General features: G+C 35.9%; 2 protein-coding genes across 2 annotated transcripts; one reads left to right on the plus strand and one right to left on the minus strand.

Moving 5' to 3' along the window:
• Window positions 1–917: 917 nt before the first annotated feature.
• Window positions 918–11,862, plus strand: LOC118273308 (polycomb group protein Psc-like). The gene is made up of 9 exons (XM_050695725.1): window positions 918–4,495; window positions 5,115–5,136; window positions 5,914–6,073; window positions 6,157–6,223; window positions 6,906–7,074; window positions 7,277–7,443; window positions 8,001–8,296; window positions 8,585–8,903; window positions 9,448–11,862. The coding sequence occupies exons 1-9, from the start codon at window positions 1,176–1,178 to the stop codon at window positions 9,665–9,667; spliced, it is 4,740 nt and encodes a 1,579-aa protein (XP_050551682.1). The 5' UTR covers window positions 918–1,175; the 3' UTR covers window positions 9,668–11,862.
• Window positions 11,860–19,348, minus strand: LOC118273062 (uncharacterized). The gene is made up of 5 exons (XM_035589826.2): window positions 19,182–19,348; window positions 18,083–18,188; window positions 14,465–14,625; window positions 12,545–12,784; window positions 11,860–12,462 (listed from the first exon to the last, which is right to left on the minus strand). The coding sequence occupies exons 2-5, from the start codon at window positions 18,186–18,188 to the stop codon at window positions 12,304–12,306; spliced, it is 666 nt and encodes a 221-aa protein (XP_035445719.1). The 5' UTR covers window positions 19,182–19,348; the 3' UTR covers window positions 11,860–12,303.
• Between the last annotated feature and the right edge of the window lie 760 nt (window positions 19,349–20,108).

A 20,108-nucleotide genomic window follows, 5' to 3' on the forward strand; every position in this document is an offset into this window, starting at 1 on the left:
TACACTGAACCGATAAAAAGGGGTTTTTGGAGGAAAATAAAATAAGAAACCGTAATGTTGGAAAGGGTTATTAGAATGCTGGCAATACTTACCTTTTGGCCGCTCTTACATTTTGACGTCATGTACGGGACAAATGTACTGCCTCTTGTATGTCCTACACAACACTATACCAGATATTTCTTACTAAAGTAGTGTTGTAATCGCATATAAAAATATTAGTTACTAATTATTTGAAAGAAAATATCAATACTTTATTTCTTGAATTTAAGCTTTGTTGCAATATTTCTTCACAGATGTTTCGTTGCGTAAATTGTTACTGGCTTTAATATACTTGTCTCTTGAAGGATTTAATATCAAGGTCAAATCTGTGAAAACAATACTGTTTAGCACACTTTATTTTATTATTTGTTTTTAGATAGATTTCACTTCTAAGAATAAACTATTATAGAATAATTAATCAATGAAAAGCGTTTTAAATAACTTAGGAGTGTGAAGGATTTTAAAGGGAACGCCTTAGTAACTAATAAACTGAACGCATTATTCCATTAATTTTATTGTAACTTTCGTGAGACATTATTCCATTATTGTAAAAACATACTAAAACCATTGATCAAAGAACTAAAACTAGGCTGTACATGCATTACCTTGGCATTTTCGTGTAAAATATTTATCACTACCAACCTTAGATTATTAAATAACATGACAGCTATTGTCAATGACATTTGGAGCACTAGATAACCAATATTCGCGCCAAAAGTGTTAGTTATTAATAATTAAATTGTTCTGGTGTTAAGACTTATTACTTGAAGATATCGGCACGGTAAGTGTATTTATGTATATGCTGGACTATGATTATTAGCGTACATATTACAAATCATTGATCATTAATTTGTGTTGTCTCGCAAATATAAATAAACCAGTGTTACCAACTTAATCGACTTTCATGGCGATACGCGATGCGACGAAGTTGAGTCTTCCAGTTTGTAAAGATAATTTGCAATTTAATTAATTACTCTACGATTGTAATGAGTTTCCAAATATACTGAAACGTTGTGTCTACATTGTAGTAGTGGATAATTACGTAAAAACATTAAATTATGCAGTGTCTACTAGCTGGACAGTTAACAGCTACGTGTGCCCGTACATTATTTTTAGAGTAATAGTGGTTTGTGAAAATGGTAACGTCTAATAAACAGCCGGATAAGAAAATAGTGAAAATGGCGGAACAAAACACCGTGGCTGTTGTGCCCCAAAGGACCTTGCTAGGTGAAGTCAATGAACATATAACATGTCCGCTATGTCGAGGCTATTACATAGACGCGACAACGATCGTAGAATGTTTACACTCTTTCTGTCGGAGTTGTATTATTAAACACTTACGAGCGAAAAGTTACTGTCCTGTTTGCGAAATGATGATTAACTCTGCCAAGCCTAACATCAAGCTAGACAAAGCACTTCAGGACATTGTGTACAAACTTGTACCAGGACTGTTTCAAAGAGAAATGGAAAGGCGACAGCAGTTTTATTCTTCACGACCAGGTCCAGCTGCTACTGCCACACCTGAACAGAGAGGTGAAGATACAGAAAGAATAATTTTCAGTCCTGAAGATGTGATCTCATTTTCTTTAGAATATGCTGATGCCACTGACACTGATAGCATATCCAGTAAGTCTTCAGATAGTAATGAGCCGCAACCAGTGCCAACAACACCAAGAAGGTTTTTGCAGTGTCCAGCAGTGGTAAACATTAGCCATCTCAAAAAGTTTTTGAGTATGAAATTTGACATTGATAGTACTCAATTTGCTATTGATATTTTGTATAAGAGAGTTCCTTTACCAGACTACTATACATTGATGGACATAGCTTACATATACAACTGGAAGAGAAATGAGCCAATGAGATTTTTCTATCAAATAATAGATTATGTTGCTATCAGAAATAGACTATTTGAAATCAATAAAAAAGGTTCAGGTTCTGGTCATTTAAGAGATAGAAAATCAAGTCCAGCATTAACTGAAGACACAAATGTTAGTAGTCCAGCACCTCATTTAAATGACCAAGGCTCTGAAGCTTCTTCAGGTACGGATAGTCCTATGCCTGATGATACTACTAGTCAAGCAAGTGACTCTATTAAAAAGGTTGAAAAAGCAGCGTTGCAAAGTAGTAAAAATTTAGATGAGTCTAAGAATCTTGAGAGACAATCTGACACACCTAAAAAGAATGATGATGAAGTTGAAAAGTCTCAATTTCTCAATTCCTTTGAATTGACTGCTAAGAGCATGTTACCACTTAAATCATCACCAATAAAATCTTCTGACGAACAGAGCACATCTAGTGAAACACCAACCAAGAACCAGTCAAAAGAATTGTCTCCAAAAGTAGAAGAAAAAGTTGGAGAAACATCTAAAAGGAAATTTCAAACCTCACCTCATACGCCGGAATTAAAAAAGCTTAAAATAGAACTTGAAAAAGCAAAAATAACTAATTTAGTTACAAGTGCTTCTGCTACTGCAACAACAACAAGTGCAACAACTTCCATTCAAAGTAATAGATCTTTGGACACTCCAATAAAAGGAAAAGATGTTGAAGGACTCTCTAAGAACTCACAAACACCAACTACTGTCAGTTCACCATCCCCCATGGTAGGTCCTCCAAAAGAAATGAAACAGCAAGCAATGAGTGCAAAGCAACAAGAAGGTCCTGGAGTGAAAAGAACTGTATCACTACCCCAAAATACTTCATCTCCAAAACGGAAACCACCAAATGATGCTCCTCTGGCTGCACAGTCTCAAGGACCTCAGAAAACAATTTCTCCACTTAAATTACAGATACCAAAGCCGGAAACAACAACAGCCAATCAAAAACAGCCAGAAGTACAAAAGCCTCCAGTCAAAAAGATGCCTGATTTAAAGCCTAGTGTTCCTATGTCTAACAAAGGACAACATATCAATAAAGTGAGAATGGATCTATTAGCAAATAATAGTGATCCAACAATAGATAGAAGTAAAATATTATCTCAAGTTCAATCATCACTTGGTTCACCAATGTCAGGAAGTCCACAATCTGGTGATCCTTTGAAGTCATTATTAGATACATGTAAAATGAGAATACCTTCTTCCCTATCTATTACACTAACTGATCAAAAATTAGATGCTCGTAATGCTGCTGAGGTAGCAAATACAGATCCGAAGAAAAGTATGGTAAATAAAAACCTGGCTGGTGCTAGTAACACTGCCCATAAAGTCCCAAGCCCTCCAGTTCATAATTATATAGAAATATTAAAATTACCAGACACTGATCCAAAAAATAAAAAAGGAGAAGGTGCTAATGAGACTAAGCCAAGTCAAGCAGGTAAAAATGATGGCACTGCAACTCCAACCAAACCTCCAACAAAGTCATCAGAAAGTTCAGCTAAGGGCCCAGTTCCAAACTTGAAACCTATTTCTGATACAAAACGAACTTTTCAAGAAACTTTTGAACAACAGTTAAAAAGCTTACAAGCTGATAAAAAATCCAAATTAACGAAAAATAAAGCACAAGTTCCCAAATTGGTGCCTGCAACCCCTAAAGCTATTAGTGCTGCAAATAAGTCAAGTAATTCTACAAACAAGCCAAGTCCCAATAACATGCCCATATTAGAGAACAAGCCTAGCACTGCTCTAGATTTATCTACTCCTCATAACTTACAAAATCAGTTTCCACAACAAACCTTACATAAGGCCTTTGAAACAATGCAGTCTATTGACAGTTTGGCTAAGAAACAGAGTCTACCTAATAAAGGCATTCCTTTGAGTATGCCACAAAACAATGTTTTCTCTAGCAGTATTCCTAACAGACCACTAAACTCAGGGGTCAGCCCATTAAGAATTCCTTCAACATCTAACTTGGGTCAGTTAAAATTGGACAAAACCAGTCCACAGCTAAGCAACAGACAAGAAATGTCTGGCACCAAAATAAATCCAATGAAACCAACAAATACTGGTAATTCCAATGTTCCATCTCCAAACTTTCAAATGGCTCATACATCTCCTAGTGCAACACAACCTTCGCCTAGGTCTCAAACGCGTTCCCCTAGCTCTTCTCCAAAATTAGTAATAGCTGAAGAAAAGCAAGCAGGTAGCTCTGGTTCAGAACAAAATCAGTCAGATCAGATTACAAGTACTCAAATACCCAGTATCAACACAAATAATGAACAGTTGGCAGTGCCACCTGGGACTTCAAAAGCTGGACTAAAACCTATGCTTCCAGCTGGAAGGATACCAGGAATAAGACAACCTCTACCAACAATTCAAAAAACAAGTCCTTTGCCTAACTTACCTGATTACAGACTGTCTCAAGCACGACAACCTTTGATTTCACCCCAACATGTGTTATTAAGACATCATATGGAAGTAAATGCGTGGATAGAAGCCCAACGACAATTGGAGTTGATCAAGAGTATGTCAACAAATATTGCTCACCAGTCACAGAATGACTTCAACAATAAGGACAAACAGTAATTAGTTTTTGCTACCCAATTAACAATTAATTACTTTTACATGGCACATAAGATTATTAATTAAAAAGTCAGAAATTCTTAGTGATATTTTATTGTAAGTGATGTAATGAGTTTGACTAATTTATAAAAGCTCATAATATGAAATTAAATGAGTTGATGAAATTAAGTATTGTAACATGTGTGTTTGTAACCATAAGTAATGCTGCCGTTACTTGTAAATTTTGTGTCAAAAGTACTCCATCTGTATTTTCAATTAATTTTGATTCAATAAGCAGTGATAATGCATCAAATAACATACTTATGACCTAAGTGTTTGTAATGTATATTTTGATCAACCAAAGTTTATATTACAACTCTGGAAATGATACTATGGCTGCATTGCAGATTTTATTTTATTTGAATTTAATGATACAATGTATGTTTTATTTTACAAAAATCTTCATGAATTTGACCTTAATATATTTTTTGTTTATAAAATCGAAAGCAATGTTGATATTAGAGGTGCATCCCTTTATAAATGGATGTCAATTTTACAAGGAAAGCTTGTTTTTAACTTATTATTTTGTACATAAAATCACTTATTACTTTAATGTAAATTCAATTGATATTTTTATAGTACATTTTGTGATCTGATGATTGTATGTTGTTTATGTTAATTTGTGTTTATTATTGGTTCAATGTTATTAAAAACTCTGGTGGCTAATTATAATGAGCTAACTCATGATTTTGTTAATGGAATTGTAAGCTTATATTTTAAATACTTTGTGAGTAACTGATGTGATGTGTTGTGAAAGGACAGTGAAAATAAGTAGCTTTATGCAGTAATTTTATGCAATTTACACTTTTACACTCTAGGACATACAATTTTGTTTCTTAGTGGTATAATGAACTTATCAGCATTACTCTAATGAAGTGTGTATAATGTAAAGTGATTAAAATAAGAAACTGGTTGCAGTAGCTATGCTGATACAGTTCATGAATTAAGTTATACTTACAGAAAAATACCTGGATGATGAGTGATGTTTATTCAATGGCAGTTTCTTGTGAGAAGACTAGCCAAAATGCCCATTGCAACTTCCAACATTTGATATTCAATTATCAAGTCTTATACAATAACATTTCAAATATGAATACAGTCTGCTTTTATTTTACTTTTAATTATAATGTTAGTCTTATTATTAATGCTATGAGTTTTATGCAAAAGGTGTGTTGGAAATGTAATTTAATTTCTAATAAAAGTAAGATCTTATAGCTGTTTTTCGTTTATCCTATCCATGCCTCCTAGCACTCTTATGAACAGTAAAATTTTACTATGAACACTGAATATTGGAAAAAGGTACATAATCAATAAAGTTCATATATTTTTAAGTCCTTGACATGTTTTTGAAAATAATTTATGCTCTTTATTATTGTAGATGGCTGGAGTGCAGGCAACTATCCAGTTTAGGTCTCGCAAGAAGGTGTATCTAGATGAAGATGTTACTAACGAAAACAAAAATATATTAAATATCAGGAAAACTGGTGAAAGGAAACTGAAAAGGAATATTAAAGATTTGAAAAAAGATATTGATGATGGTATGTATTGACATAACTTTTATATAATTAAATACTAATTAAGGTAGGTAAGCTAATAACCACGTTTCTTTTATGTGTTGCAGATTGCACTCCTGTAAAGGTGTCGCGGAGAGAGACTGTAGCGAGTAAAGTCACTGCAAAAAAAGACAGGTATGAGACGCAAAATATTTTTTTTCAAACAAACCCTTCAGTTGTACTTATATTTTAAATATATTATTTAAAAAAAAAATATTATGCGTTCGATAAAGTAATATATATCTTAAGTAATAGGTAATAGATATAATATAGATTTAGAAGGCGAAATTAACGACAGCTATTAACTGTACTAGTGTACTTCTAGAGTTATTGCTTATTACACAAGTTACACAACTATTTATTTGTGCAATGAATAGGATCATCTATTTGCGTGATCGGTTAATTTCCTTGGGAGTAATCGCTGTGTTCGATAGTAATTGGGCCAACAGCGATAAAATGTTTAGGAGTGGTGCCATTTTAACTGTACTTAACTATACGACGAATCACGAATCTCATGATCGATGCGTTCTTTAAATTCCTTAGCTTTAAACCAAACGTTACGGATCACATTCTTAAGACTATTTGGAGTATAATCACAGTAGTTAATGATGATGTGATGTACGATTATGTATTTGTTCTAAAACATACCTACATACATACCATATATTATTGCCTCGATAGTGAATTGGAAAAAATGGTCTGTATGTGGTCTATATGACTGTGGAATACGATGTTTTGGTTCGAGAGGATGCTAACAACCAGCGAACCACTACTACTACATTATATAAATTAATATAATAAATTCATTTTGTTACAGTGAGGAAGAGAACCAGAAACCTTTAACTAGCAGGGAGAAAGAAATCGGATGGCTAGATAACTTTTTGACTGAACATCTTGACAAGGAAGAGTCTGCTTCACTCTACATCTCAGGCCAGCCCGGTACTGGGAAAACTGCTAGTCTATCTTACATTTTGAACTTACCTAAGGTATGTATAGCGATGTATGAAAATCAGCTGGGATTCTTACTCAACCGTACGATATTAGTAGTGATACCTTTCAGTTCAATTTCATGTGACGACCAGTTGCACTGTTCTGTTTAATAAAATTAAAAAAAATAGTGCAAATCGCCTTATATTAATTTTTTTTAGAAGTACTTTGGCACCTTATATCTAATGTTTTTGTTTGCAGTTCAAAGAAGGATACAAACAAGTATACATTAACTGCACGATGATGAAATCCGCCGCTAGTATCTACAGCAGAATATGCAAAGAGCTTCAGTTGCCAACATCAGGAACAACAGAGAAAGCATGCTTCAATGCTATTGAAAAATATTTAAAGAAGAAACACAAAATGATGTAAGTATTTTAATTCTATTATAATATCAACTTCTCAATAAACTCCTCCCCCAATCCTAAAAAGGTCGACATCACACTTGTATCTCCTCTGGTGCTGTGGATCAATGGGTGGCGCCGATTGCTTACCATTAGGCGATCCGTCTGCTCGTTTTCCATGAAAAATAATGCAGTTTTTCAATTTCATTTCACGTAATTTAATTACCTCAAAAATCCGCTGGTGAAAATCGCATAAAATTAAGTCGTTTTGAGTTTATCGTGAAAAGATAAACGCAGTTTGTTTTGTGATACTTACCTATATATTTTTTTATTGAATCTCAGTTGTTAAGAAGCAATACTTTTATATTAATTATTATGTTATCGGCTTACTCACGTACTGTTTTGACGAGGAACTCGACTAGTTTCAAGCCATGCTAGAGGCTCATATTCATGAGCAGCATTCCGCGACAATCGCCGCGTCGTGAGTAAGCCGATAACATAATAATTAATTTAATATGTCTCACGAAAGTTACAATAAAATACTTTTATACATTATTTTGACAGATAATATTTTTTTCCAGACTTTTAGTATTGGATGAAATAGATCAACTAGACAGCAAGCGACAATCTGTTTTGTATACAATATTCGAATGGCCTGCGATGGCTGATTCGCGCGTCGTGTTGATCGGCATCGCCAACGCATTGGACCTGACAGAGCGAACCTTGCCACGACTTCAAGCTCGTTGCTCCCTCCGACCTGAAACTCTTCACTTCGCTCCGTACACCAAAGAACAGATTATTAACATATTTACCAATGTACTAGCAAATGAAGATAAGAGCAACGTGTTCTCTCCAGTCGCCTTACAAATGCTTGCAGGTAATTCTACTTTATACTAAATAACCACGTATTATTTGCGCACCGCATTCACGCCCCTATGTCTATGGCACATTAAAAGTCCCATAACAATAGGAGGTGAGCCTATTGTCAAATTGGGATGATTTCCAATTTTATAAATTGTATTGTATTGTATTGTATTATAATATGTATGTTGTTTGTTAGATCAGTCGGACCCGAGATCTAAAGTGTGTTAAACAGCCATTTGCTATGATGATAACTCAACTAACACTTAAGATAATAATATTAATGTCTTCTAATCTATTTCAGCTAAAATCTCCGCCATATCAGGAGACATGAGAAGAGCGTTAGATATAGGACGAAGAGTAATAGAACTCGCGAGAAGGACAAAGTTTTCTGACAACCAGTCTATAGACAATATGATGAAAGATTCCACAGTTACTGTGGAATTGAAACAAGTATTAGAAGTGCTTAACGACGTATACGGTGGCTCGCGAAAGATCGAGTCCGACGCTGAAGACGGATTTCCACTACAGCAAAAATTGATCTTGTGTAGTATAATGTTAATGCTGACAAAGGGGAAGGTGAAGGAAATCCTCATGGGGAAGCTGCACGATGTCTATAAAAAGTAAGTAGTAAATTAGATTTATATAAAAATGTATCTTAAACAAAGAAAATGCAAAAAAGTAGCGTTCTAGAAATATCCTTCTTTTTACACAGACCTGCAGAATATTGTCGCGTGTTGGAAGTTATTGAGGTTCTATTAGTCACAATGTATATTTATCTAATCGTAAGAATAATTTCAAGGTGAAGCTGTTCACGATCATTCTCGTTGACGTTACTTCCATCTTCGATACATAAGTAATTCCAATCTAAGGATTTTGCATTCACACAGACTAAAACATACAGCTACAAGGTCGTGGATTAAGCATGGTATACAAATACCTTAAATACCATGGTTTTCATTATATTGAAGGATTTTACAGTCAAATCCATTTGATTTGGATGTGAAATCCATAAATTACGTGAATAATTGACCTTAGAGATCTAAGTTTTACTCTAAAAGTTTGGTGGAAATAATAGAAACTGCCAGAAAGGCCCATAAGAGGGTCTTCGTCTGAAATGAGTATGATAAAGCGTATTTGTGTAATTAATGATTAATTATTTTACAGAGTGGCGACGGCTCGCAACATAGTGCCGCTAGACATGTGCGAGATGAGTGCGGCGTGTGGGTTGCTGGAGGCGCGCGGCGCGCTGCGCCTGGGCGCGGGGGCCAGTGCGCGTGCGCGGCGCCTGCGCCTGCAGTGGGACCGCGCCGAGCTCGCCGCTGCACTACGAGACAAACCCCTTCTATCTGCCATACTTGATGACGTCAGCTGCCTACCTTCCTAGCACATCGAAAACTCACAACATCTAGAGAAATTCCTAGGTTAGTTTCTAAAATTTGCATTACTATGTGATGAGTCCGACACACCCATTTGTTTGGGTGTATATTATAATTTTTTAAGTATGTATGTGCTTACTAAATTGACTGAATGTAAACTGCATTTTAATGCAGGTTGTATAGATTTAAGTTTTTTAAATCTTATTATGATTATAGACTCGAATTTGTTTGTTAAGGTCTATTTTACAATGTCTGACTAAGTTTTTGTATATCTGGTTGACTAAATTTGACGTATTTTTCATTTTAAACTTACTTAAAATGTATGAGTCGGACGAACATGAATTCAAACATTGTGAAATAGGCCCTATGTTGTTTTATTTTTGTAACTTACGACATGTAATCAGTTAACTTGTTTGCCCTAGTGATTGTATCTTAACATGTTGAGTGCCTTCAATTAAACATGAAATACGAGGCTGTGTGTATAAATGATGAGATGAACAGACTGTATCTGTTAGCTTTTAAGACTTTATTGTTATTAAATACACGAGTATTGGTTACATAAGAGAATACTTGTGATCTTAAAGTAATAACGTGTAAAAACAGTGAGCGCTTCTCGTTTAATGTGTAGTTATTTATTTAGTGTGTATATATGAATGTTTAATTGCAAGCAAATAGGCCATTCTGTTTGAGGTCAATGGCTTTTTAAGGTTTTTAATGTAATGAAAACCCACCTAATTGCTTATTATTTACAAATGCTCATATTTATATGCCGACATCATGTACTTCCTGATGTATTAGCAAAGAGTAATAAGAATTAATAAGTACAACAACATCATTGGAGCATATTTTAATTACATCTGTGTTTATATTCGTATTGAATGAACATAATCGCAACTCGCGATTATTCAGACGTCGACGAGTAATCGATAAGCGAATTTCCACTAGTTGACATCCTTATTTATTATGTGTGCAAGTCCATACTTATATTATCAAACAATATGTTATATCGATATATCAAAGTCTCCGTTCAAGTGCCAATATGCGCGGCGTTATAAGTTAGAAGTCTAGTTTCTCAAGCCGTGTACTAATGCTATATTTATTTTCCGTTATACGTACAATCATCCAAGTTATATTCAGTATGTAGGTAAGAAAATAAATAAATAAAATTAATATTTAATATAGTATAGGGACAGTCAGCCAACAGTAACAGTACCTGGTTAGGTACAAGTATTTCAAGCAGTATAACAGTCTCTTTACTGAAATCCAAAATAACTTGGCTGACTGTACTTACCTAGTAACAAATTCAAAAGTTGTGAAAACAAACTAATAAGTTCTGTCGAATAATCACAATTACTCAGTCATTGAGTACGAAAGTGGCAGTAAAAATATTGCAATGTTTTTACCTTTCGACGATTGAACTTTGTGTAATCTTGGTAATTTATAGAGTATTTGTATACTTAGTAGATGAATATTTAGTGCCAAAGTACAAGAAGGCACAGGTTACTTGGAAAACTATTGCTAATCCTATTATTTTCTTTTGATGAATAGAAATCTGCTAGAAGTAATGAAAAATATGAGTACCTGTGATTAACACGCGACATAAATATGTCTTGATCATGAATACATGTGCTAAACTAGTAAAAGTAATGTTTTACACGCGTAATAGTGTGCGTTTTTGTATTTACAATTTCTCATTATAAAGATAAAAGTTTTTTGATTGATTCATGTACAATTGTTCGACAAAGTAAGTAAAACTTTCTTGACCTCACACGCTAAAGTCTAGAAAGAAAGCACCGCGCTTAGTGTGCGCTGTTGTATGTATGTTACCTATAGGATTGTTTGCACCGTTTTATTACGTGACGAGAATTTCCAATTATGTAATTTAAACATGTTTTTGTTTCGTTTTTGTCGTCTATTGATTTGTTTAAGAAAACTTTTTTATCTGTTTGTCTATTACTGTAATAATCGTGTCTTGTTAGGTTTTGTAACCTTTTTTTATTGACGTTTTTTATCTTGAATAATTTCCTATTGATTTTCTTTACTTTTGTACTCATATAATTGACCTAGTATGTACCTACCTAGTATCTTTTATAATTATGTAGTGCTATTTTAAAAATCCAAAGTTAGGTAATAATTATGTCAATTGTATGTATGAATTGTTTTAGTATAGTGGTATCTTTCAATAAAAATACTTTGAACATCATATTAATTTTTTATTTATTTATTCTAACACTTAAAAAGTTAATCCTATTCGTGCAAAATAATACTTTTTACAACATTTTAAATACCTACAGAGAGTGAAATAATTTTATAATGCAAGTAAAATGCGTCTTGGAGAGGATGACCGACGGAATAAATAAAAAGTTAGCACCAACATGAACTTGTTTTTGAGAATGTGAATATAGAGACGTTTACCTAAATGTAAATACCAACTCGTATTGAGGTTGCCATACTCAATAAGATCATATTATTATTTCACTCTGTGATATTGAGGATGTAGTTATGGCTATCATTGAGTAAAATATCCAAATTGTGAACAATTTGTTAATTTAATAAATAACTTAATAATAGATAGACACTTGGTTTTGTACAATGTCAGCCATCTAAAGTACTAGAAGGCGAGAGTGCGATATAATTAAGGGTTTCATAGGCGGAGGCCGGGGTTGCGCGAGCGTACGAAGTTGAGCAGCTCGTCACTGTCCTCGCACACGAACGGCTTCACGTGGTGGCAGGCCACGTCGTGCCACTTGATGCCGTCGTTGTAGAAGTTGTTCAGGATCGCCAGGCAGGACTCGTCGTTACCCTGTACCAACAAAACAAGTAAGTCAAATGTGTCACGTCTAAAGTAATCCACACCAGTTCCAACAGAGAGAATTATAACAAACCTGAGCGGCTTCACGGTTGTCAGGCTGAGGTTGGCCGTATCCACCAGTGTAAGACCAGTCACCGGTGTTGCGCTGGGTAGTTGGTCCAATCTTGGCGCCGGATCCAGACCAGAACCAGCCGTTGACATTGGGGGGTTGCAAGTCAGCACGGTCACAGCCGGCGAAGTTACATTTGCGTCCCGAAGTCCAAATGTAACGGACGTTTCCGCGGGCAATCCTTTGTTTCACGAATTCATTTTCCTATAAAAATATATTTTCATATTAATAACTCATTAATTCATTATTAGGTATCTAATTTTAGTAGAAGATTCTTATTGGTATTAAAAAAAGTTTATATAAAGAAAACAACACTGCTATGTTTTGTTCATATATTTGGTAGAAACATATCAATATTTATTTTAAACCACAAGCTTTCATTTTCTTGCTTTCTTTTTTAAATCATAAATCATCTTTTAAGATTATGGAGGTTAACTAAACCAAAGGACATGATTTAAAGAAGAGACGAACGGAATATGAAAACTAACGTGTGTTACAAAACTAGTTCCTCCTATTAAATGCCAATGACCGGTTAACACAAAATGTCTGGTTTCTGCAATCGACGCTACGACCTGTGTTAGATTTGCACATTGCATGGATTAATCATGACATGTGTAGGTAGTAAGGGTCTGAATAGTAAGGCATGGTGTCATGTGTGTTAATGTCAACGGCGGGAAGTCCATGTCCGTCGCGTACGTCCGGCACAAGAAGTGGGCAACACGGCTGCGGGAGGAATTTGTGCCACGTGCTACTTGCCGGACCGATCGCCTCCGCACAGCCGACGTCACGCAGTCGGCCGTTGCACCCCTTTCACGCGACGACGTCTTCAACGCTCTACAAATCGAATCAATCTATCCTATTGAATATTGATGCGCGCCGCATAATGACTCAATGAATGCAGGAACTTCATTCTAATCCACGAGATTCCGGATGTATACCTAGGTGCCTACTCTATACAATTGCGTGGTAAGAAAAACCAGAACCAAAAGAAAATATTCAAGAGGTTGTTTGCCGTGCTTTCATAACAATAGACGTGCGCGTTTGTTGCCATCTTACAACCGACAGGAAGTGTTTAGAGAAACCTGCGTATTTTCCATTGATGACTTACCCGGATGGTATTTAAACAATAGACACCTATTAAAACATGTTAGATGCTAGCTAGCATTTAGAATCGAATATTTCTTACTTTACTATGGTAAAAGGTTTAGAAATATGAAAATTCATGTGTACATCTACTAAAATTCCTCTATTTGAAGAAGTAAAGTCATTATGCCCAAGTAAGCTCTTCTTCATAAATATCATGACATTACTACACTTACTTAGGAATTTCTTAATAATCTGAGTTGTGATTTAGTGCAATCCAAAGTGATGAAATCTAGCAATTCCACGATATGACCATTAAGTTCATGCAACACCTACATCGTTTTAATCTGAGAGTTCAGCTGCTTTGTTCCCAAGATTCTACATTATGAAATTCGTTTTTGTGGCAAATATAGCACTTTACGTTACGAAATACGTACAAATTGCTATTCAAAATTAAATTACTCCTGCCTGCAGGTGGATCATAGCGGGGAAAAGACATATAATCACGATCGACCTACTTGTTCGTCTTAAATGACCACATGGATAATGAAGATGATTATCTCAAGGCTCATCCATATTCACGTGAGAATGTCTGCTCAACTTCGGCTGCGATCCGGTTGCGAATTTAATAGATCGTTCACATATTGTGTATGAACTTTGTTTCGCAATGGGTACATTGAACATATTGTTCGGCAAAGTCCTTGAAGTTTCACCTTCATTCCATCTTGTTTAGCTTTTATTCTTTAGTCTCTAATTGTATTATTTATAAATTAAATTATCGCTTGCTATTGACGTAGGTACCTGAGGAGTCTCTAGAGAGACGGCGTCCATGCAGTGGCGACGGCAGATGTTCCTAGCGTCGAGCCAGTCTACCTCCAGGTTGCGGGTTGGGGCATGCTCCCAACTGAAGAAGTAAGAGTGCAGGACTCCTCGAGCGTCGCGGTATGTCGAGTGACGAACTCCTGCGAGAATAAAAAGAATATTTGGTCTTTTTTTCAGAATCATTAAAATAGAAAAAAATAAGCTTTATTAAGTCTTTGACTGCCAATAGAAAACTGTTGAAGGCAAATCCTCCGCTAACGTTGGTCACTGGTGACCCCCGTGGCGTTTAAAGTGTTAAGTGTGTACCTTTCTAGGTAAGTAGGTACCTACTTCCAACCATCATTACACATAAGGTAGACACTTAATGGTGTCTCTTCTAGAGGACTGCGTGTGGTATAGTACGTACAAACAAACGCAAGTAATTGTGCAACATACCACATGAAGGTAAGTGACTGAACGAAGTACTAAGAACTTTGTGCCTACAATAGGTTGTCACCTATTGAAAACTCGATGACGACAGATGTGGGTACCTAGTTACTTAGGATTTCGAAATGGTGTTTATCTAAAACGTCTTGTCGTTCACAAGTTTGCCGTTTGCACAACACCGCACGTTGTCCTGATTCACACAACCATTGCGGTAAATCTATGTGAGTTTTATATGTGCCTGTTATTATCTAAGACCATGTACCTATTTCTACTAGACAGACTAATAGATCAATGAAGCGAAACATCTATTATCGAAGCTCTTACAACGTTACAGCTTTGGTAAACATGTAGATTACTCAGCATTTTTACTAGATGAGTGTCCACCTAAGTAGGTAAGAGTATTACATGCGAAATTGCGGTAATGTAATGATTAGCAAAAAACTTGTGTGTCTAAAATCTTTGCATAATAAACAATAACGTTTGGTGTTCACGGGTATTAAAACTCTCGCTTTAATGCGAGAGACATTATCGTTCACGAAGTGTGCAATCAAAACGAGCCCATCGTCATGTAGTTAAATGAAGCGATTCTTTCGTAACTAGAAAGTGCACATGTATTTTCACATGGTTAATTACCCGCCAGATAAAAATTCGCGTAACTAATATTGACAAACTCATTCTACAGTTGATTGTATACCGGAACCGTTTTGCGTATCTTCCGTAAGAAGAACGTAAGTTTACGAATGTCACCTTACGTAACCGACTAATAGTGAATGGCAGAGCGTGAATAGTTGAATTAAAGTTACCTATAAAATATTGGTAAGTGTTTCCATAGTTGTTGCTTCCCATGGAAGTGCCGTTATGTAATTTGTCAATATGTGCTCCTATAAAGAACTTCCCAAATATATAGAATGTACATAAACATGATTATTGTTTATCTTTGTACGTGTCTACCGAACATGTTAAACGAGCATTGTTATTTCGCATTTCTGAGGAGAGAAAGTTGTGAAAGAAACCAACGTCTAGCTTCTCGTTTTATGTGATTGCAAAATTATTCAAAAACAAATTATTATTTATAAACAGGTACCATCAGTATTCAAATTAATATTTTGATTTCGGCAAATAAAGTATTTTGGAAAAGTTTTATGAATTACGTTTGTGAGAGATATTTTATAAAACTGGTATTTTCGAGGTATGTAGATTTGTAGGTACGTAGGTAAGTGGCCACATAAAGCTAACAAAGATTCTTTGTTCGTATTGTTGGGGGTTCGCCATGAATACATTGGTCGATTGTGATTTCAAGTGCGCTCGCTCCCAATGACATCGCATGGGATGCGCACGCCACCACGCCTTTATGCGGGCACTGGATTACGAAACATCCACTGATTTCCCATAAACACTAAACTACATGAACTCGGAAAGTACACACTACTCGAAATAAATAAATACATAAAATTATACCCAACTAAACATTAAATCTAGATAAAAAAGGACCTATTTAGGTAGGTACCTAGTTTGAGGATGGAACCTGATTGATGGATTGAGAGACCTAGAAATGACTGACACTTAATGACCTAAGTATCCTCTCTACATATAAGGATATTGATCACCTTGGATGCAAGGAACTAGTTACTAGCGTTCACAAGAATATTCTTGTACGAGTAACATACGATTAAACTACCTTTTGCTTGTTTAAAAAAAGTTCCCAATAGAGCAGAAATATCACAAAGTATTGAGAAGTATTACATTACGAAAAGTTTTTAACTTCTCTACTTACTTGTTAATTTAGGAGCTATAGGACAAGATTAAGTAGATTTACCTCGTATAAGTCTTTCTTTTGGAATTGAGTCCTGCATAAATAATGTTCTTTCATTTCTGCATACCGTGAAATCAGAGAGGAGATAATTAAATACACGTAAAATCAGTTTAGAGTACGATTATGAGTTCCGATAGGCCTTGAAACTAGTCGAGCTTCGAACAAATTACAATGTACCTTTATTATATCCGTTTACACTTTAACTCGCTTATAAAATTTCGTTCCTTCGAGCTGCAATTACGTACTTAAGACTCAGGTTGATAACGGTAACTTTCTTTAACGTTGTTTAGATTATATCTGAGAACAAGAATCTGATGTAACATCTTACGAAGTGAGCTTACAAGTAGATTTAATCCCAGCACGAAGCAGAAGCCTACCTACAACGAACCAAACTTGAGTCATCCTTACAGACTGGTCGACGTTATAAGGTTATCCACCTTGACTTCATTTCCTATGTTTTTCTGTAAAGTTTAAAAGATCAACAAAATTCTCATTTCAACAGACTACTAAAAATACTAAATCATGGCACGACCATAATAAAATTGTGCATTGAAGTAGGGAAAGGTTAAAAACGCCCACAAATTCGATAGCATTTTTTGCGTAAATAACATCAATTTTGTTTGCCTGCTATCTCAAAATAAGAGTAATCGTTAAATAACTTCTAACTGTGGTAGAATTTATGTAAGTATATCATTGTCTTTTCAAATAAAAACAATTGCACCGAACACAATTAGCACTGAGCAAGAATGCGTTACGAAGGTGCGTGAGATGCAATGTGCGGCCTACTTTGGACTAGTACAAGTCGTTATAAATTTATGTTCACAAAAGAATTCTCACCAATGAATATACTTGAAAAAGGCAGACAAAATACTAATTAAAGTTAACACGTACGATTAATTAACTCAAGCTTATCGTGCAATATTTATTTATTACCTGTTATACCTACATATATCACCTATTGACCCTGTCTGACTTGCATTTACCATAAATAAGCATAAGTAGTTCGCGGAGGTATGCGTGGGAGTTCAAAATGGCATGTTCTAAAGTAGTTGTCTGCTACGTGCCGACGTTCTTTGATATATCATTAACAGTACAGTACTACTTTTACACCATGTTGTCCTATAACCCGGCACGTCAATTCAATGATGTGCTACATTGATGCCACACCATGTAAAGTTGCGGGTAACAACGCCATCGTACCCACCTACCAACAATAAGTGACCGACTAGTTACCTGCTGATACATCATGTCATACAAACAACGATGGTCGATTTGTCACAATCGTATGGTATCAGTTTCAGAAATTCAGTCATAACTTTATTCAATGTCGTTTTGTGGTTAGTTATCAGTATACTTACGGTTTGCACAGCTTCTTGGGTCTGGTAGAGCAAGACGTCTCTGGGCATCTGCCACGCAGAGTACGGCCATCAAGGCGACAGCCGCCAGGCACACGTGCCGGCTCATCTGTACAGAGAAAAACGATAAGAATTATTGTGCCTACCCAGTTGTTACAGTTTTTGTATCTTTGAATCTGAGCATGCTTGTTGACGCGAGACGACGGCTAGAATAGGTGTGGTCGTTGAGCCGACTGCCGGGACCGCCTCGGCGACCGACACTCAGCTGGTAGTACTGACACTGGTGTCGGGTGCTCATTTTGACGAAAGTGGTCACGGGTGAGCCCGTATTGCAAGTTCGCTTTCTTTTAGTTATGCAGAGCACGAATGCTCGAGGACAATCGATACGTGAGATGAATTTATTTTGTTGTATTTGTGAAAGCAAAACCCGCCTCAGTGACCTCCTTGTTGTGAGTTAAAATGTTTGCGTGAAAAGCTACTCAGTGCGAGAAATCGTAGATTTGGGACGCATTTTATGGTAACGGAAATCCGTCGTTCACCTCATGTCACGAAGCTTATTCAAACAGAAAAATGAAACGGTGTTATATAACTTTACAAGTTTTTGTTTGGCAGAAATGAATCACATTTGGGTAGACACCTGCCGCGGAGAAAATTATTACGTAAAAAATCGTGTCCGCATCGAGAAGAGAGTTCATTCATTGATTTATTTATTAACACTTCGGTAGGTTCTAACCGAACCTCAGTCCGAAGGCGGATAACTTCTTTAGTGCTCTCTTTTTATGTTATCACTTATAATCATTATACAGTTTTAATTTATAGTTTTACCTATGTTCTATTTTAGTAATTAAATCACAAAATTTTGGTTTGTCGTTAAGACGTATCTAAACAATAAATTGACAAAGACAAAACAGTTTTTGCAACGCGCATCTTTTTGTTGCAACGTGAAAAGCACGATTTCACTACGAAAAGTTTAAACTTTCTGCTGGAATAATTTGGTGTGGGGAAAGAATAGCAACGAAGCTGTTTAAATCCACTCACAAGAATAAAGTTCAAAATATGTTCACTTCAAAATAATGACAATGTTGATAAAGGCAGCGCGTACCTCTGAAAATATGTCGAACGGAGTAAGTTGATGATGCGCTTGCGTGCGGCTGAGCGGGTGCGCGTGCGTCTGTGTCGGTACGCGGTGCACAGGTGTATAGTGCGACGGTGTCGGAGGTACTGACGCAGCCGCAGCTCTCCTCTCTAATTAAGCCTCCGACATTCATTCACTTTCACTTCCAATACCAGAGAAGACCCACCCGCTTCACCGCCGCACCTCTTCACCATAGAGAACCTAAAGACCTTCTGGAGGTCGCAGCCGGATACGAGAGTGAGTTTACATAACAAATACTAGTACCGTACACAATTACAACTCAAATTAAATAAATTGCTCAGCTTTGAGTAAACTCGTGACCCGATTTTAACAAAGCTTTGATTGATGCAAACTTGTAGTGTAGAGACAACAAAGCCTTCAGGGACGATCAACTTAATCACACAAATAGCAACTGAGGTACCTTCTAGCAAGCACTTGAGATAATCTACATTTAGATCCTAATTATATTACACCTAGTGAATGCAAAGTTAGACTTATTTTTAACTCTTAAAATCGACCTTGTTCCTCACAGTGTGTTGCAATACTTGCGGTTGACTTTAAACCATCCTTAACATTAATGTTTGTTAGGACTTAAAATTATTTTTAGATACTGCTTTCAAGGTACCCAGATATTGCAAATAGTCAACAAACCTACCTATCTACATACATACATCTACTGACAGTGATTGTAGATTTTATTCGAGAACTAAGAGTATTTCGTAAAACTGATCGAAATGATTTTGTGATAATAATGTCATTGTACGACTGTGTCGAGTGCATAGGTACCTAAGTAGATACCGTTCACATCTTAGAATCAGCACAGCATGCTAGGCATAGTAGTTAAGCAAGCGGACAGGTGACTGCAAAGCAAGTTGTGTGCTTTACCCGTATAAT

This window comes from Spodoptera frugiperda, chromosome 1, assembly GCF_023101765.2.
Source record: "Spodoptera frugiperda isolate SF20-4 chromosome 1, AGI-APGP_CSIRO_Sfru_2.0, whole genome shotgun sequence".
Classification (NCBI taxonomy): domain Eukaryota; kingdom Metazoa; phylum Arthropoda; class Insecta; order Lepidoptera; family Noctuidae; genus Spodoptera; species Spodoptera frugiperda.